General features: G+C 54.7%; 1 protein-coding gene across 7 annotated transcripts in view; it reads left to right on the forward strand.

Annotated features, from left to right (window-relative positions):
- Positions 1 to 15,362, forward strand: part of SMARCA4 (SWI/SNF related, matrix associated, actin dependent regulator of chromatin, subfamily a, member 4) — a 90,291-nt gene that overhangs the window by 41,389 nt on the left and 33,540 nt on the right. For all 7 annotated transcript variants that reach the window (XM_061422161.1, XM_061422164.1, XM_061422162.1 and 4 more), the window contains 9 exons: positions 585 to 735; positions 2,108 to 2,271; positions 6,527 to 6,593; positions 7,719 to 7,829; positions 9,793 to 10,035; positions 11,397 to 11,510; positions 12,076 to 12,183; positions 13,419 to 13,505; positions 14,513 to 14,559. In XM_061422161.1, the coding sequence (XP_061278145.1) occupies positions 585 to 735; positions 2,108 to 2,271; positions 6,527 to 6,593; positions 7,719 to 7,829; positions 9,793 to 10,035; positions 11,397 to 11,510; positions 12,076 to 12,183; positions 13,419 to 13,505; positions 14,513 to 14,559 (1,092 nt within the window). The remainder of the gene's footprint in view (positions 1 to 584; positions 736 to 2,107; positions 2,272 to 6,526; positions 6,594 to 7,718; positions 7,830 to 9,792; positions 10,036 to 11,396; positions 11,511 to 12,075; positions 12,184 to 13,418; positions 13,506 to 14,512; positions 14,560 to 15,362) is intronic.

Consider the following 15,362-nt stretch of genomic DNA (forward strand, 5'->3'; position numbering starts at 1 on the left):
CGTGGTGAAACCACCCCACTGCACTCCCTGGCCTGTGGAAAAACTGTCTTCCATGAAACCAGTCCCTGGTGCCAAAAAGTTTGGAAACCACTGCTCTACGCTAAGAAAACCCAGCTTAACTGGGCAAGTGGGTAGGGTGATACAAGGACAGAAACATAGCGTAAAGCAGTATGCGGGACATCGGGTCACCTGTATCTGTCACGTTAACAAAAGGTGAGTAGTTTACTGTCATTTTTTAAAAGAATTCCAGATTGGATCACAAAACCTCCAGTGTATAAATGATTCAAGTTTGCGAGGCTGTCAAGTGTACATTTTCCCTTGAACTCAGTAGAGAGGGTGGGCCATGCAACCAGCCTCCAGCTGAAAGTAACTCTCCTTCCCAGGCGCCCCCTCGGCACACAGAAGTCCAGTATTGGCCCCTAGGTTAGTGTCTGCTGGCTTGCCCGTCCTCAGACTGTGTGGCCGCTCTTGGGCTCATCTTCCGGCTCAGACTGTAAAAGCTGCTCCGCAGAGGCTTGTGTCAGAAGCATGTTGTCCCAAGTAAGAGTGTTTGTCTTCTCATGGCCCTTCCATTTTCCTCCCAGGAACGCCAAGCAAGATGTGGACGATGAGTACGGCGTGTCTCAGGCCCTCGCTCGTGGCCTGCAGTCCTATTATGCTGTGGCCCACGCCGTTACCGAGCGGGTAGACAAGCAGTCGGCGCTTATGGTCAATGGCGTGCTCAAGCAGTACCAGGTAGGTTGGATGGGGCCGAGTCCGCACGGCAGTCCTGACAAAGGGGTTGAAATGAAATGGTGCAATCAGTCTGTCCTGCGTGCTTGGTTCGTGCCTGGCAGAACAGGAGCACTGACAGGCTTTTAGCATCTGAATTCCCCCAACAGCTTTGCAGTAGGCACTGTGATCCTCCAGGTTTCATGGGGAGTTTGAGGGATAAGTAAGGAGCAGATAGATATAGCAGTTTCTCAAAGTCAGATGGTTCAGAGGGAGCTCAGCTCAGTGCTCTGTGATAACCTAGAGGGTGGGATTGGGGGGGTGGGAAGGAGGTTCAAGAGGGAGGGAATATGAATATACTTACGACTGATTCATATTATACAGCAAAACCAACACAAAATAGTAAGGCAGTTATCCTCCAATAAAGAAAAAAAAAATCACACGGTTTGGGAATGGCTGAGCCAGAATGGGACCCGGGTGTGGGGCCATGGGGGCTCTGTGCAGTGTGAAGCAGCGAGGAGGAGAGCCTAGCAGCTCTAGACTTAGTCCTTTCTTCTCAGAAATGCAGGCCTGTGACGGTCATGTGGTCATGACTCTAAAGCTCTGTGTCAGGGCCTGGCCTGGAGCAGCCAAGAAAGGGAACTGCTCGTCATAGAAATTTCTTTTTCTGTGACTGTGGCCCCTCACCCCTGTTCATCTCAGCTCCCAGGAGACAGCTGGCATACCTCCAACCAAAGAATACGTTCCCTGTCTGCTGCTCAGTGTGCTGGTAACCCCTGAACCCTGCTTTTCCTTACAAGCGCACTCAGCACCTCTGCTGACATGAGGTTCCAAAGGTGAATCCTGTGACTGGTGGAAGTTTCCAGAGAGGCCTGTAAATCACAGAAATCAGAACATGGCCACGACTTACTTAATCCGTTAGGAAACTTTCCAGATTTTCCTTGAGGACAGTCTTCTAACGGCCTGTGGCAGAAAGCTTCGCAAGCTTTGGAAACCTTTCACTTCATCTTGAAATGCTGTCGAGGCAGTTAGTCGTGTGGTGCACTCATTACCCTGATGCCCCAAGGCTCCCCTGAATCCAGAGTCACACACTGAGGGCAGGCTGGTCCCAGTGGGCTGTGTGGCTTGGTAGCTGGCAGTGACAGAGACTTAACAGTTTAAACATGTGCCTGGGAAGGATGTTTCATACCTGGCTCTCATGAGCACAGCAGCCCTGTGATTCCAGAGAAAGGAGTGTGAGATGGGCCGAATGGGATAGAAGAGAGTGAACAGAGCACAATGCCGAGTGAGCATGGCAGCGGGTGGTCCCTGGCTGGGCTGGAGCTTGGAAGTCTCCAAAGCGCAGGGAACCTTCTCGCCCCACCCGGGCCTCAGCTCTGGCCGCTCGTCCTTGCAGATCAAAGGCTTGGAGTGGCTGGTGTCCCTGTACAACAACAACCTGAATGGCATCCTGGCTGACGAGATGGGCCTGGGCAAGACCATCCAGACCATCGCACTCATCACGTACCTCATGGAGCACAAGCGCATCAACGGGCCCTTCCTCATCATAGTGCCCCTCTCGTGAGTGCCGCCCGAGCTCAGATGCCCGTGTGTGAGTTTGTCTGGGCCACCCTCATGAAGGACCACAGCCTGGGTGACCTCACCGCGGGCCCTGCTTCCCTGGAAGCCCGAGTCTGGGTCCAGGGTGTCCGCAGGCCGGGTTTCCCCCGAGGCCTCTCTCCTGACCTTGCAGACGGTGTCTTCTCCCTGAGTCTTTACTTCGCCTTCCCTCAGCGTGTTTGTACCCACATTTCCTGTTCTTATAAGGAAGTCATATAGGCTTGGATTAGGGCTCACCCTGAGGACCTCATTTTTATTCGTTACCTTTTTTTTGTTTGTTTCCTAATATTTATTTACTTGGCTGAGTCCGGTCTTAGTTGCGGCACACAGGATCTTTGTTGCAGCGTGCAGGCTTTTTGCTGTGGTTCACGGCCCCAGTAGTTGGGGCACACGGGCTTCTCTCTAGTGCTCCCAGGCGCTAGAGCACAGGCTTAATAGTTGTGGTGCACAGGTCTAGCTGTTGCGCGGGGTGTGCGGTTCTCCTGGATCAAGGATCAAGCCCGTGTCTCCTGCACTGGCCAGCGGACTCCTTGCCACTGAGCCGCCAGGGAAGCCCTGCATCGGGCTGTAGTTGTGGCTCGCTGGCTCAGCAGTTGTGGCGCTCGGGCTTAGTTGCCCTGCAGCATGTGGGATCTTAGTTCCCCAACCAGGGATCAAAATCACATTCCCTGCCTCAAAAGGTGGATTCTTAACCACTGGACCACCAGGGAAGACCCTTCTTTACTTCTTTAAAGACCCTATTTCCAAACATAGCTGGGCTCTGGGTATGAAGATGTCAGCATGTGAATTCTTGGGGGTCACACCCAGTGCACGGCTGCCTGCCTCTGGGTTCAAGGCACAGGGTAGAGGAAGGGCAGGTTCTGGGGTGCCTGCCCATATGATCCCTGTTGGGGCGACTCTCACAGGCTATCCTTGGTGTCCTCTTCAAGTCCTACAACCAGCAGATTCCACTCCAGGTTGTCACAGGAGTCAGATAACTGCCCAGTAGAACGTGGAGTTTTGGTGTTTGTTCAGGTGCTGTTTCCGCTTCCTGCTAGGGCTCTGCACTCTGCCGGTTGCGTCCCAGCCCAGTCCAGGCACCACAGGTGCTCAGCTGTGGTGTCTGGTACCTGAGTGGCATCCTGTGGAAGCTCTCACTTGCAGTCTCTTGGTGGTTCCGGCCTCTTCCTCCCCACAGACACCTTTCTGGGGCCAAGATTCCTTAGCCACTCCGGGGCTGCCTCTTCCTAGCTCTGCATATGACACACGATGGTTCTGCCTGCAGGGTTTTTCCAGAAATCCTGGGACTGGCTGTCCTTGACCTGGTTCCAGTCACATGCTAGGCGGCAGTCCAGCTGTGGGCCCAGGGGATGGCCTGCTCTGATGTGGCCAGGCCTGAGTGTGTGCACTTGGCCTGGCTCAGAAGGGGAAGCCCTTGCCTTCGGCCCAGTGTGCAGTAGGGGCCACGTCAGCTGTCGAGGCGGGTGATGGGAAACCATGTCCTCATCCCCCAGCCCATGGGAACATACTTTCCTGCCTGGAAGACGGCCAGGCCTTCAGAGGCCATGTACTCGTGGCTGGGGGGCCTCAGGAGCCTCCACAGTTTACTGGGAGATGTTGATTTCCCCTTTTGCTTTCTCTTGCTCATGGTGGTGTAAATCTGGTTGCCTTGGGGGGAATAGATCTTCATAGAGAGGGAGTTGCTTCTAGAAGTGGCAGGAGGTCCTGGGCCTGCAGCTGGCCTTGCTGCGTCCTCCCTTGGGTCGGCCCAGCTTCTTGTCAGTGCCCGCGGCCCTCGCCTGTGTACTGTCCACAGCCCTCCAAGGGCTCCTGTCCCCTCCCTTCTGTTTAGGTGGGACACCAGAATAGCTCTGTGTCCAGTGTGCTATGCACAGACTGGGTTGTTTTTTTTTTTTTTCTTGGCTGCACCTTGCCGTTTTCCGGATCTTAGATGAGAAAGGGGATAGTCATAGAGCTTCTCAATACCCTCAGCAGTGAGAGCACAGAGTCCTAATCACTGGACTGCCAGGGAGGTCCCATGGTTTGTCTCTTTTTTGAACATACGTTTCTTTAAACTTTATTTTGTATAGGAGTATAGCCGATTAGCAATGTTGTGACGATTTCAGGTGGACAGCAAAGGCGCTGAGCACATGACAAGCTATTCAGCATCACTAAAGAGAAATGCACGTCAAAACTACAATGAGATACCAGTTGTTAATTTTCATTTAAAAATTTTTTTAAGGCTTACAAACAACTGCAAAAGCAGCTTAAAAAGTTCCTGCACACCTTTTAGCTGGCCTCCCAGAGCTCACATCACCTTAGGACAGTTTTAACACCAGGCTAGTAACAACATGGTGATAAATCATCACTGTTAGTGACTCCAGAGACACAGTTCAGATGTTGTCAGTTTCCCCATTGAAGACCTTTTTCTGGTCCAGGGTCCCTCCCCTGCCTCTTGTTGTCATGTGTTGTGATGTCTCTGTAACAGCTGCCCCGCTCGGCTTTGTTCTTCTTGATCTTTGTGAGCCTGAATCCCGGGCAGGTGTTTGGTAGACCATCCCTCCTTAGACAGGGCTCATGTGATGTGTCCTTTCTGGTATTCTGGCAAGAACCTCCAGGAGGGGCTCTTGTGCCCTTCCTGAGGCTTCACATCAGAGAGCACAAGCCCAGGGCTCCACAACAGGAGAGCATCACTTTGGTCTGCCCTTTTATCTTTCTGCCGGATGGTGCAGCGCAAGGGATCTTAGTTCCCCGACCAAGGCTCGAACCCTCGCCCCCTGCAGTGGAAGCATGGAGTCATAACCGCCGGACCACCAGGGAAGTCCCGAATTGTTCTCTTCCTGTGTGGTACCTGCTGGTTTCCCCATGCAAACGTAAGAGTTTTCCTTTGTGATTTATAAGTATCCCGTGGGAAGATTCTGAGAAACTCTGTGACTGTCGCATTTCTAAGCATACTCTTCTCTGTAGTTTCAACATCTATCAGAAACTCTCGCCTGAAACGATGATCCCCCTGGAAGGTGCCCAGGCAAGGTTTTCTCTTTCCAGCGTTCCTTCCCCACTCTTGGAATCTACTGCAAAGGAAAGCTGTCTCTTCTCCCCTGTGTAGTAGTTTAATGGTTTAGTTCTTTGTAGCAGCGTAGGCTCATGGAGTCTATCATTAGCGATTTTGCTGAAGAAAGAAAGTGAAAGTGAAGTCGCTCAGTCGCGTCCGACTCTTTGCGACCCCATGGACTGCAGCCCACCAGGCTCCTCTGTCCATGGGATTTTCCAGGGAAGACTACTGTGTCCTTTCAGCACGTCCCCACCATTGCCTTGTGATGGTTTGTTTCCTGTCGAATAGCATCCACTTTATAGAAAAGTTGGAAGGATGGTACCCAGAGCTCCCGGTACCTTCCTCTGGTTCCCCCTGTGGCTGATCACATCTTTTTTGCTTGTGTGTTTGTGACTGGGCATTGAACCCGTGCCCCTCTGCACTGGAAGTGCAGTCTTAATCAGCGCACCACCGAGGAAGTTGCTGTGGTTGATCACATTTCACGTGACCCTGTTACGTTTGTCACAAGTGAGGAATCCCCACTGGCCCATTATATATAGAGAGAAAGTGTGACTGAACACGTTACCTTATGTAAACTTTATGCAGATTTTACTAGTCTCGCCCTGACTTCTGTCTTCAGCCTCAGGAGCCCATGTGGCATTTACCCTTCACGTGTCTTCAGGCCTCTTCTGGTCTGTGACTGTTCCTCAGACTTTGCGTAACTTTAGTGACTTTGATGGTTTTGCGGAGATTGGTCAGGTGTTTCATAGGAGGTACTTCAACCTGGGTCTGTTTGGTGATTTTCTCATCCTTAGATGGGATGATGGGTTTTGGGAACAAAGACCAGAAGGGAAGCCCGCCTCTCAACTCATCATGGGGCAGTTACTGTCAACGAGACACTTCACGCTGGTGGTTGACCTTGATCACCTGGCTGAGGTAGTGTGTGTGGCAGGTGTCTCCACTGTGAAGTACTTTTTCTTCCCCTTTCCATACTGTATTCTGGGAAAAATACTCAATTTAGCCCACACATAATAGGTGGGCAGTTAAGTGCTACCTCTTAAAGGGGAAATCACTATACAAATTATTGGAAGTCTACCTGCCAGGATCACGGCCACGTCAGCCTTTACGTCCTCAACGGACATCAGTGTGGACAGTGAGCGGCTGACGCCAGACCTAGTACCTGACTGTCTTCCTTGTTTTCCCCAGAACCCTCTCCAACTGGGCCTACGAATTTGACAAGTGGGCCCCCTCGGTGGTGAAGGTGTCCTACAAGGTACGTGCCGCCTGAGGAGGTGGGCGTGGGCAGGGTGTGGGGGTGGGAGATCCGTGTGGTGAAGAGGGATGTCGACCTGCATTAACGACAGGACGCACGTGTGCCTGCCTTCTTAGGTCAGCCACGTGGGGGCTTGGGTCATTTCATTTCGAGGAGGGGTGCTTTTGCTAAGTTCTGGACTCAGTGCGTGGACTGTGCTGGTGTGAATGCACTCGCCTGAAGTTTGTTACGCCAGCTGACCTCCAGACCTGTCCACATAGGCAGACTCAGTGAGTGTCGCACAGCTGCTGCTGTGTGATGGGCTGCTCACTGTCCTCGCCATCTCTAGACCAGTTCACCTGTGCACTGGGGCTGATGGTGCCTCCTGTCCTTGTTGGGGGAGGGAGGGCGGGGCGGGGTGCCTCATGCAGCCACTCGGTGGCAGAGCTCAGTCATGCCCTTGGCACAGGGCTCCTGGGTCCAGGCTCGCCACTCTGCCGCGGAGCTCTCAGCCCTGTGATGGGAAGAAGCAGGTCCTGGCAGAGATCACAGCATGTGCAGGGAGAAATTGGTGCATTTGAGAAACTAAATGTTGTCCTTCTGCCAAGAGCTTTTGGGAATGAAGCAACTTATACTCTAGTTTAAAAAAAAAAAATTCAAAAGGAAAAAGAGCTTTTGGGAACGAGTGCAGCTCAGTCTGTCAGGAACAGTGAGCTTGAAACGGGGAACCAGACAGATTTGCTAACCAGGGAGAAGCTGGAGCTGCCAATAGGGAATGGTCACCGTGGACTGAACCTGTGTGGGAGACACGGTGGCCTGAGTGGGGACCCAGGAGGAGGCAGACATGGGAAGCGGAGCTGGTTGCCCACCAGGAGTGGGGCAGGTGGAGGTACAGGCTGCAAGCCACCCAGGGCCTGCATGCCTCTCTGCTCCCTGCACGAGGCCCTCTGCATGGAGGGTGGAATCAGGGAGGGGGAGCAGTCTGGGGGTGGAGTCCAGGGAGGGACATCCACTTGGGGCCAAGTTGGGGAGAGCAGCAGTCTGAGGTGGAGTCGGGAGAGGGTCAGCAGCCTTTGCCAGTTCTCAGCCTTACCAGGGCCCCAGAACTTGGGGGGCTGAGGCGTGTGCGTCTTCTCTCCCTCACAGGGCTCCCCAGCAGCCAGACGTGCTTTCGTCCCCCAGCTCCGCAGCGGAAAGTTCAACGTCTTGCTGACGACATATGAGTACATCATTAAGGACAAGCACATCCTTGCAAAGGTAGCGTGTTCACCTGTAAAACAAGGCAGCTCGGCCCATCATGTGCTGTCCGGGCGCCTGTGATCCTGCCCAGGCTGGTCGTGCATGGGTCACGCTTCTCATCTTCTCAGACCCCCCACACGTCATTGCTCAGTGATCCCCTGCATATGCATAAGGACAGCTGCTCTGTGGGTGTGAAAGGCCTCAATCAAGGTGGCTTGGGGTTTGCTTCTCTGACTGTGTGTTCCCAGGCTTGCCCTGGATCACGTCCAGAGACTGGCACCATCTACATAGCACGTGGACCAGCTTTTCTCGGGGCTCCTGCCCAAAGAGCCTGGTCATCTGCGATGCCTCCCAGCCTTCCTGTCCTGCCTGCCGTGTCCCTCACAGGGCCATGTTGAGGCCCTCCTCCATCTCCACTTGTCTCTAGAGGCCTCAGACCTGCCTCCCTGGTGGCTGTGTCTTCGCACCCCAGCCTACAGGAAAGCAGCCCGTGAAGCAGGTGGGGTCTGGCCTTCAAGGCAGTGTGCTCTGAGGTCCTGTGTGTCCCATCGTCCTTGAGCCACTGAGCTGGTGTGTTTAGTGGGTGTCGTGCGGCTGGGCAGCCTCTTAGCTGACTTAGTTGCGAAGGTGGCTCTAGTTGGGCCACCATTGAGTTACCAAGAATAATACTATGACCCAGCTATAAGACAGGCACAGTCCTTTGCATCCAGAAAGCTCTTTTCCTGGGGTGGGGAGGGGTTGGGCTGCCACGTCTGGCCTCGCTGACCGTATGGGGAGGAAGTCCAGGGCTAGAGCGCTTTACACGTTAACCCCCACCTGTGGGGCATGTTCATACTGATGACATTCGGTGCTTGATATGCATCTCTGAGCTACAGGTGAGGAAACTGAGGCCCAGCCTGCTTATCCTAGGGCTTATGCTGCGGGTCACCCTTCTGACCCAGGACAGAACCAGGCCCATCCCAGACACGAGAACAGGGCTCTGAAAATCCTGTGTCTGACAGTGGCTTTAATCAGGGTAAACCTCCCACCATGGGGGTTACTTGTGGGAAAGGGCTGCTGCCCCCCGCCCCGGTCAGTCCTGCCCTTTTCCTCTGGGACGCCTGATGTGCAGGGCCTCAGCTGGGCCGTGCTTGGTCCCCAGGAGCTAGATGCCAAGGCCCGAGTGGCTCTGAAGGGCATCACAATTGCATGTAAACGGGAGTTTATACCTGCAGCCCCTGCCTAGCCAACCTAACTCCCAGTTAGAATTGGCGTCTAGCCTGTGTCCATTGGCCAGCGACCACTGATAGGCTCTGGGGTACAGGCGGCGCCCCCACAGCACAGTCTGCCCTCAGCTGTGCCTCCCTGCCTCTGAGCCACCACCTGCTGACTGGAAACGTTTAGTTGCTCAGTCATGTCCGACCGCCATGGACTGTGGCCTGCCAGGCTCCTCTGTCCATGGGATGTCCCAGGCAAGAACACTGGAGTGGGGTGCCATTTCCTCAACTCTAGGGGATCTTCCCAACCCAGGGATCGAATCTGTGTCTCCTGCATTACAGGCAGATCGTTTACTATCTGAGCCACCAGGGAAGCCAGATTGAAATGTACCTGTTACCAAACCATGTCTTCTCTTGACTGTACCTCAAGGACCTATGATCAGCAGGCTGTGTGTTATTTAGGATTTTGTTTGCTCTTTGCCAGATACTTGGCGTATGTAGTTTTCTTGGAAAACCAGAGTTCTTTTCTGGACTTAGCTTTGTTCACCTGACAGCAGCTCCCAGCCGTCGCCCTGTCCACGTGTCCGCCCTCCCCACGCACCACGGAGCTGCAGTGTGTGTCTGCCCCTCGGGGTGTGGCCCCTCCTCTGATGCTGTCGAGTTCACGTTCCCCACCCTGCTGGGCCGAGCTGCCCAGAGCCTTCATGCCTGACGGCAGTGAGCTACTCACCCAGGGGACAGCCCCACCGCCTGTCCTCCCCTGACCACCTGCTCTCGGCGCGCAGATCCGCTGGAAGTACATGATCGTGGACGAAGGCCACCGCATGAAGAACCACCACTGCAAGCTGACGCAGGTCCTCAACACGCACTACGTGGCGCCCCGCCGCCTGCTGCTGACGGGCACACCACTGCAGAACAAGCTGCCCGAGCTCTGGGCGCTGCTCAACTTCCTGCTGCCCACCATCTTCAAGAGCTGCAGCACCTTTGAGCAGTGGTTCAACGCGCCCTTCGCCATGACTGGGGAGAAGGTGGGCAAGCGGCCGGCCACGTGGTGGAAGGGGGCGGGGCGGGGAGCCATGGTCTTTGGCCACAAGCAGCTCCAAGGACTGTCCGAGGTCACAGTCCTGGCCCAGCCGGCTTCCCCAGGTGGTTGTGGATTGAGTGCCCACCGCAACCAGCCTGGCCACATACATGGCAACCCTGCCACCAGAGAAGGGAAGAGAAATCTCAGGGGATCCTTGGGGCTTCCTGACCCTGTGCCCCAGACACAGAGCGGGACATGACACAGCAGGGCCTGAGGTGTGAAGGTTGCAGCTGGAGGGCTTGAGGGGAATTTAATTCTCACACTGAGGGCAATGGGTGGCTCTGGTAGTTTCAGTGAAGAGAGTGGTCAGATCCTGCCCCTTTTGTTTTTAAAGAAAATAAAAAGCTGTGGGCTGTGGCTTGTATCTCTCACATCTGTCTGGCTGTGGGTGGAGTTGGTAGTCTGCTTGTGGGCCAGTTGTTTTCTGTTGAAGGAGGTTGACGGCCTGAGCCTTGTACTGAGGAGGTGGGCTCGACTGCAGGGTGGACGAAGAGCCCCCTCGCCCAGCAGCCACATCCAGCCCACTGGTCCCCAGTTAGGAGATTCTCTTCGGGTCTGGGACAGTTGGGACCACCATGCTCTTACAGGGGGACCTCTGCATCGTCCCTGGGGTCCCCCCTCCTTGGCACTGGCTGAGGCAGAAGCCCTCCTAGAGGAGAAACTGAGGCCCTTTCAAGGCTCTCATGATTAAAACAAGCCCCCTGTTTTCAGACTTCTAGGACTCCCACCCCAAGAGCAAGGGAACAAATGCCATGGTTTCACCTATTTTCAAGTTGAGTAAAAGCTTCACCCAAAGGGTCCTAAAGAAAAAAATTCAAATGTCATCTTATCATTCACTTAAAAACTGTTTTAATTCAAATTTTGGTCAGAGTAGCAGGCCCACAGGAGAGCAGCCTTTCTATCCGTCTCTCCCACAGAGGCTGAAATGAGAGGGTATTGGGGCTCCCGGTAGAGCACCCCCAGTTTGCACCATGCGCTCTGTGCATGTTACCCTGCAGTGCTGGCCAGGTTCCCTTTGGACATGTTCTCAGGATTCCAGACACATGAGTTTTTACTCTTGGGGAGGCCACTCAGTGTGATGCCGTGTTTCTTGGTGCCCTGGGAGCTTCGCTTCTGTGTCCCAGGACTTCCATGGAAAGTCTCAGGTCCCTGCAGTTTTCCACAGGAAGAGGGTGCCCCGCCAAGCTCTCGTAAAACATAGTGCCACCTGGAAAGGGGGTGCAGGGCGACACCAGGTGGCCCTGCCCACGCGTCGCTGCTCCCCTGGAGGTAACACTTGGCTTGCATGTCTCGTTGTGGTGCCAGGTGGACCTGAACGAGGAGGAAACCATCCTCATCATCCGCCGTCTCCACAAAGTGCTGCGGCCCTTCCTGCTCCGGCGGCTCAAGAAGGAAGTGGAGGCTCAGTTGCCTGAAAAGGTGCTGTGTTTACTTTGAGTGGAGGGAGCCCTAATGCAGCATTCAGCATTGTGTGGGGGTCGCCCCAGGGTTGGGGTCCCAGTTGGGCAGCTCTCTGGAGTCCCCCAGCCTGGCCCTGTTTTGCTCAGCATTCAGGAGTCAGTCTCGCCTGGGGCTGGCTGCTCACCTGCACGGGTCTCTGAAAGCGCAAGGCAGGTGTGCTGGGGCCAGCTGAGTCCCACCTGCCGGCCGTAGCGGCCCCTCCCCCCTCCCTGAGGGGGCTTTGGGTCCCCGCCAGTCACCCCTCATGTCACTCTTGCTCTTTGATCATGGGCCGGCTGAGGGGAGGCCTTTGAAAGAAAGCTGTGTTGCCCCTCTGGCCCAGGAAGCCCCCACACTTCTAGCCCCCCGCATATACTGCAGCTCGGCTTCCCTCATGCCCTGGGTGTGGGGGCTTTTCACCATCACCCTCGTGTGCCGCGATCAGAGGCCAGGGCCCAGGATGCCCGAGAGGCTGGGAGGTCAGAGTCGGGCCCAGGCTGGGCTCTGGGGCCTGGGCTCGGCTGACGGCGGCGTGTGCCCACAGGTGGAGTACGTCATCAAGTGCGACATGTCGGCCCTGCAGCGCGTGCTCTATCGGCACATGCAGGCCAAGGGGGTACTGCTGACCGACGGCTCCGAGAAGGACAAGAAGGTTGGCCCGGGCCCCTGTCCCACCTGGGTATCCATGGCAGGCGGGTGGGTGGGCGGCCTGGGAGCAGCTGGGTGCGTGGGAACCAGCAGGCTTTCTCCTCCTGGGAGGTGATTTTTGTGACCAAGGCCCTATCTGGTTGTGATCCTGAGGGTATTGACCAGCCCTGGTTTAGATCATAGCTGGTGTGGTTCGGTCCAGTCTGTAAGGCTAAGGGAGCAGGGGCTGAGGGCCTGTTTTCAGGGGGGCCTGAGCCTCCCAGTCAGCAGTCTAGGGTCCTCTGTTGTGAAGTGCTGGCTCCTGTGGGCACATCCGTTAGCAGTGAGGATCCAGCACGGACCATAGCAGTTAGAACATTCAGGCGTGTCCCATCTTCCCGACAAGCCACGGCCACTGGCTCCCTTTTCCTTGTCATTACGTGAGCTTGGGGTGATGTTCATTTATAATGGAGAGGAGTGGGGGCTAGGTGGGCTGCTACCTCCTGGGCCTCTCTGAGACCCCGGGCCTACCCTAACAATTCTCTTCCCACCAGGACTGAAATCATCCTTCCAGGTCCCTCATCTCTGTGCCTCGAGCTTGGCCCGGCCTCCCCATTTCCTCCTCCACATGTTTGGTTTGGGCTCTTTACCTGGGCTATTGTGGCAGCCCATTTCCTGGCTTACTTCTCTGCCCACGGCACCCACCCCCGCATCCTTCCTTCATCCCGAAGCCAGAGGTCTTCCACAGCCATCACGGCCCATCTGGCTGCAGGCCCCGGGGACTCTCTCCCAGTGCTCACGCAGCTGGCCTTCTGAATCACACAGTGTTTGTGATCTGGCCTCAGCGCTTTGCCAGTCCCTTCTGTCTTGCTGGCCGGCCTGGCCCCTCCTCACTCTCTACCCTCCAGGGTGCCCAGGCGTCTCTGCTTCCCCCAGCGCTGGCTTTATGCTGGCTTCTGAGCCCCAAGAGGAGCCAGCTCCACAAGCCCTGCCTCCCCCTATGTCCTCCTTCCACACCCACCCCCACCCCACCCCAGACAAGACCAATCTGGGAGCCTCTTATGACTCAGCTGGTCAAGAATCCGCCTGCAACGTGGGAGACCTGGGTTTGATCGCTGGGTTGGGACAATCCTCTGGAGAAGGGAAAGGCTACCCACTCCAGTATTATGGCCTGGAGAATTCCATGGACTGTATAGCTCTTGGGGTCGCAAAGAGTCAGACACGACTGAGCGACTTTGACTTTCACTTGTGCCTCCTCAGGGCAAAGGTGGTACCAAGACCCTGATGAACACCATCATGCAGCTGAGGAAGATCTGTAACCACCCCTACATGTTCCAGCACATCGAGGTGAGGCCCAGGTGGGGGGCCTCAGCCCGCACGAGGCCCTGCTTCCCCAGCAGAGCTGGGACACTTCTCTCTGCAGCTTTAAAGATGAAGAGTTTGTAATTAGGTGATGCGCGTACATTTGTCTTCTTATTGAGATTCTCTCTGCAAGTCCTTATTGTGAAGAATCCAAACAGTGTAGGGAAATACGAGAGAGGGGGACTCTCCTGGTGGCCCAACGGTTACGACTCCGCGCTTCCACTCCGGGGGCATGGGGTTGATTCTTGGTCAGGGTACTAAGGTCCTGCATGCCCTGTGGTGGCCAGAAAGAATACATAAAATTTTTTTTATAAAGGAAAGAGGAAAGAAGTATGTGAGAGAAATGAAAGTCCCACCTCGGATGACCACGAAGCCTTCCAGGCTGTTTTCTGGAATTGCTTCCCACCCAGGGTGGGAGTGGTCATGCCACCCCTGCTGGTTGGCTACTAGCCTTCCCCTCTCGGCAGTGTGTGGGGCCATCCCAGGTCAGCATGTGGAGAGCATGTCCCTCTTCGTGACAGCTCCAGCCATGACCTTTCTGGGCCCCAGTACACTTGAGAATCTGGATTCTTGCTTCTGAAAAGCACACATAACGACTTCCCTGATGGTCCAGTGGTTAAGGCTCTGTGTTTTCACTGCAGGGGGTGCAGGTTCAATTCCTGGTCTGGGAACTAAGATCACACATGCCACATGTTGAGACCAAAAAAATCAAATAAATTTAAGTGAAAAGCACACATATGTCTACACATTCTGACATAAAGTTTCAGGGTCATTGCACCCCTGACAGTTCCTTCTCGGTGCTCCAGAGATGATGTCAGGTGCCTTATGCGCACCTTTGGTGGTTAAGACCCTATGGGAAGGCATGTCGGTGGGGTAGAAAAGCTGTTGTCAGCACTTCTGTGTGGTCTTGGAGCTGCTGTGGGTGGGCTCGGAGGCATGGGGCCGGGACACCTGTTCCTGCCCCCACTGACCCACGTCTCATTCCGTTACAGGAGTCCTTTTCCGAGCACTTGGGGTTTACCGGCGGCATTGTCCAAGGGTGAGAATCTCCCTCACTTAACGGAGTGGATGGATGGTCCACTGTTTTCTCTCTGTGGTTGACTTTGTTTCCGTTGTCATAGTTGTCTGCTTTCAAAGGCAGTATATTCCTGGTAAAAAACTTAAAAACATAGATGAGCCCAAAGAAGAGAATAAAATTCTGCACTTTGAGGGACTTACATGGTGGTTTAGTGGTTAAAACTGTGCTCCAAATACGGAGGGCCTGTGTTCGATCGCTGTTCAGGAAGCTACATTGTACCTGCTACAATTAAAGATCTGCATGCTGCAGCTAAGACTCGCTGCTGCTACTGCTGCTGCTGCTAAGTCGTGTCAATTGTGTCTGACTCTGTGCGACCCCATAGATGGCAGCCCACCAGGCTCTGCTGTCCCTGGGATTCTCCAGGCAAGAACACTGGAGTGGGTTGCCATTTCCTTCTCCAATGCATGAAAGTGAAGTCGCTCAGTCGTGTCCAACTCCTCGCGACCCCATGGACTACATCCTACCAGGCTCCTCCGTCCATGGGATTTTCCAGGCAAGAGTACTGGAGTGGGTTACCATTACCTTCTCTGAGATCGGTGCAGCCAAATTTAAAAAAAAAAAAAAAAATCTGCAATTTGAGAGTTGACCAGACATGGCTTCCAGGTCCCACTCTTGCACTTCTGGGTTCTGTGACCCGTGACAGCTTCCCTCTACCCTCTTGAGCCTAAACTCTGCCCACCAGGAGAGAGGCACTTTTTATACAGTGTGCCACCCAGCTTGCTGTGGGGGTGTTTTCCCCAGTATTGTTTATAAAGTGCAGCCCC

Source organism: Bos javanicus, chromosome 7 (assembly GCF_032452875.1).
Source record: "Bos javanicus breed banteng chromosome 7, ARS-OSU_banteng_1.0, whole genome shotgun sequence".
In the NCBI taxonomy this organism is placed as follows: domain Eukaryota; kingdom Metazoa; phylum Chordata; class Mammalia; order Artiodactyla; family Bovidae; genus Bos; species Bos javanicus.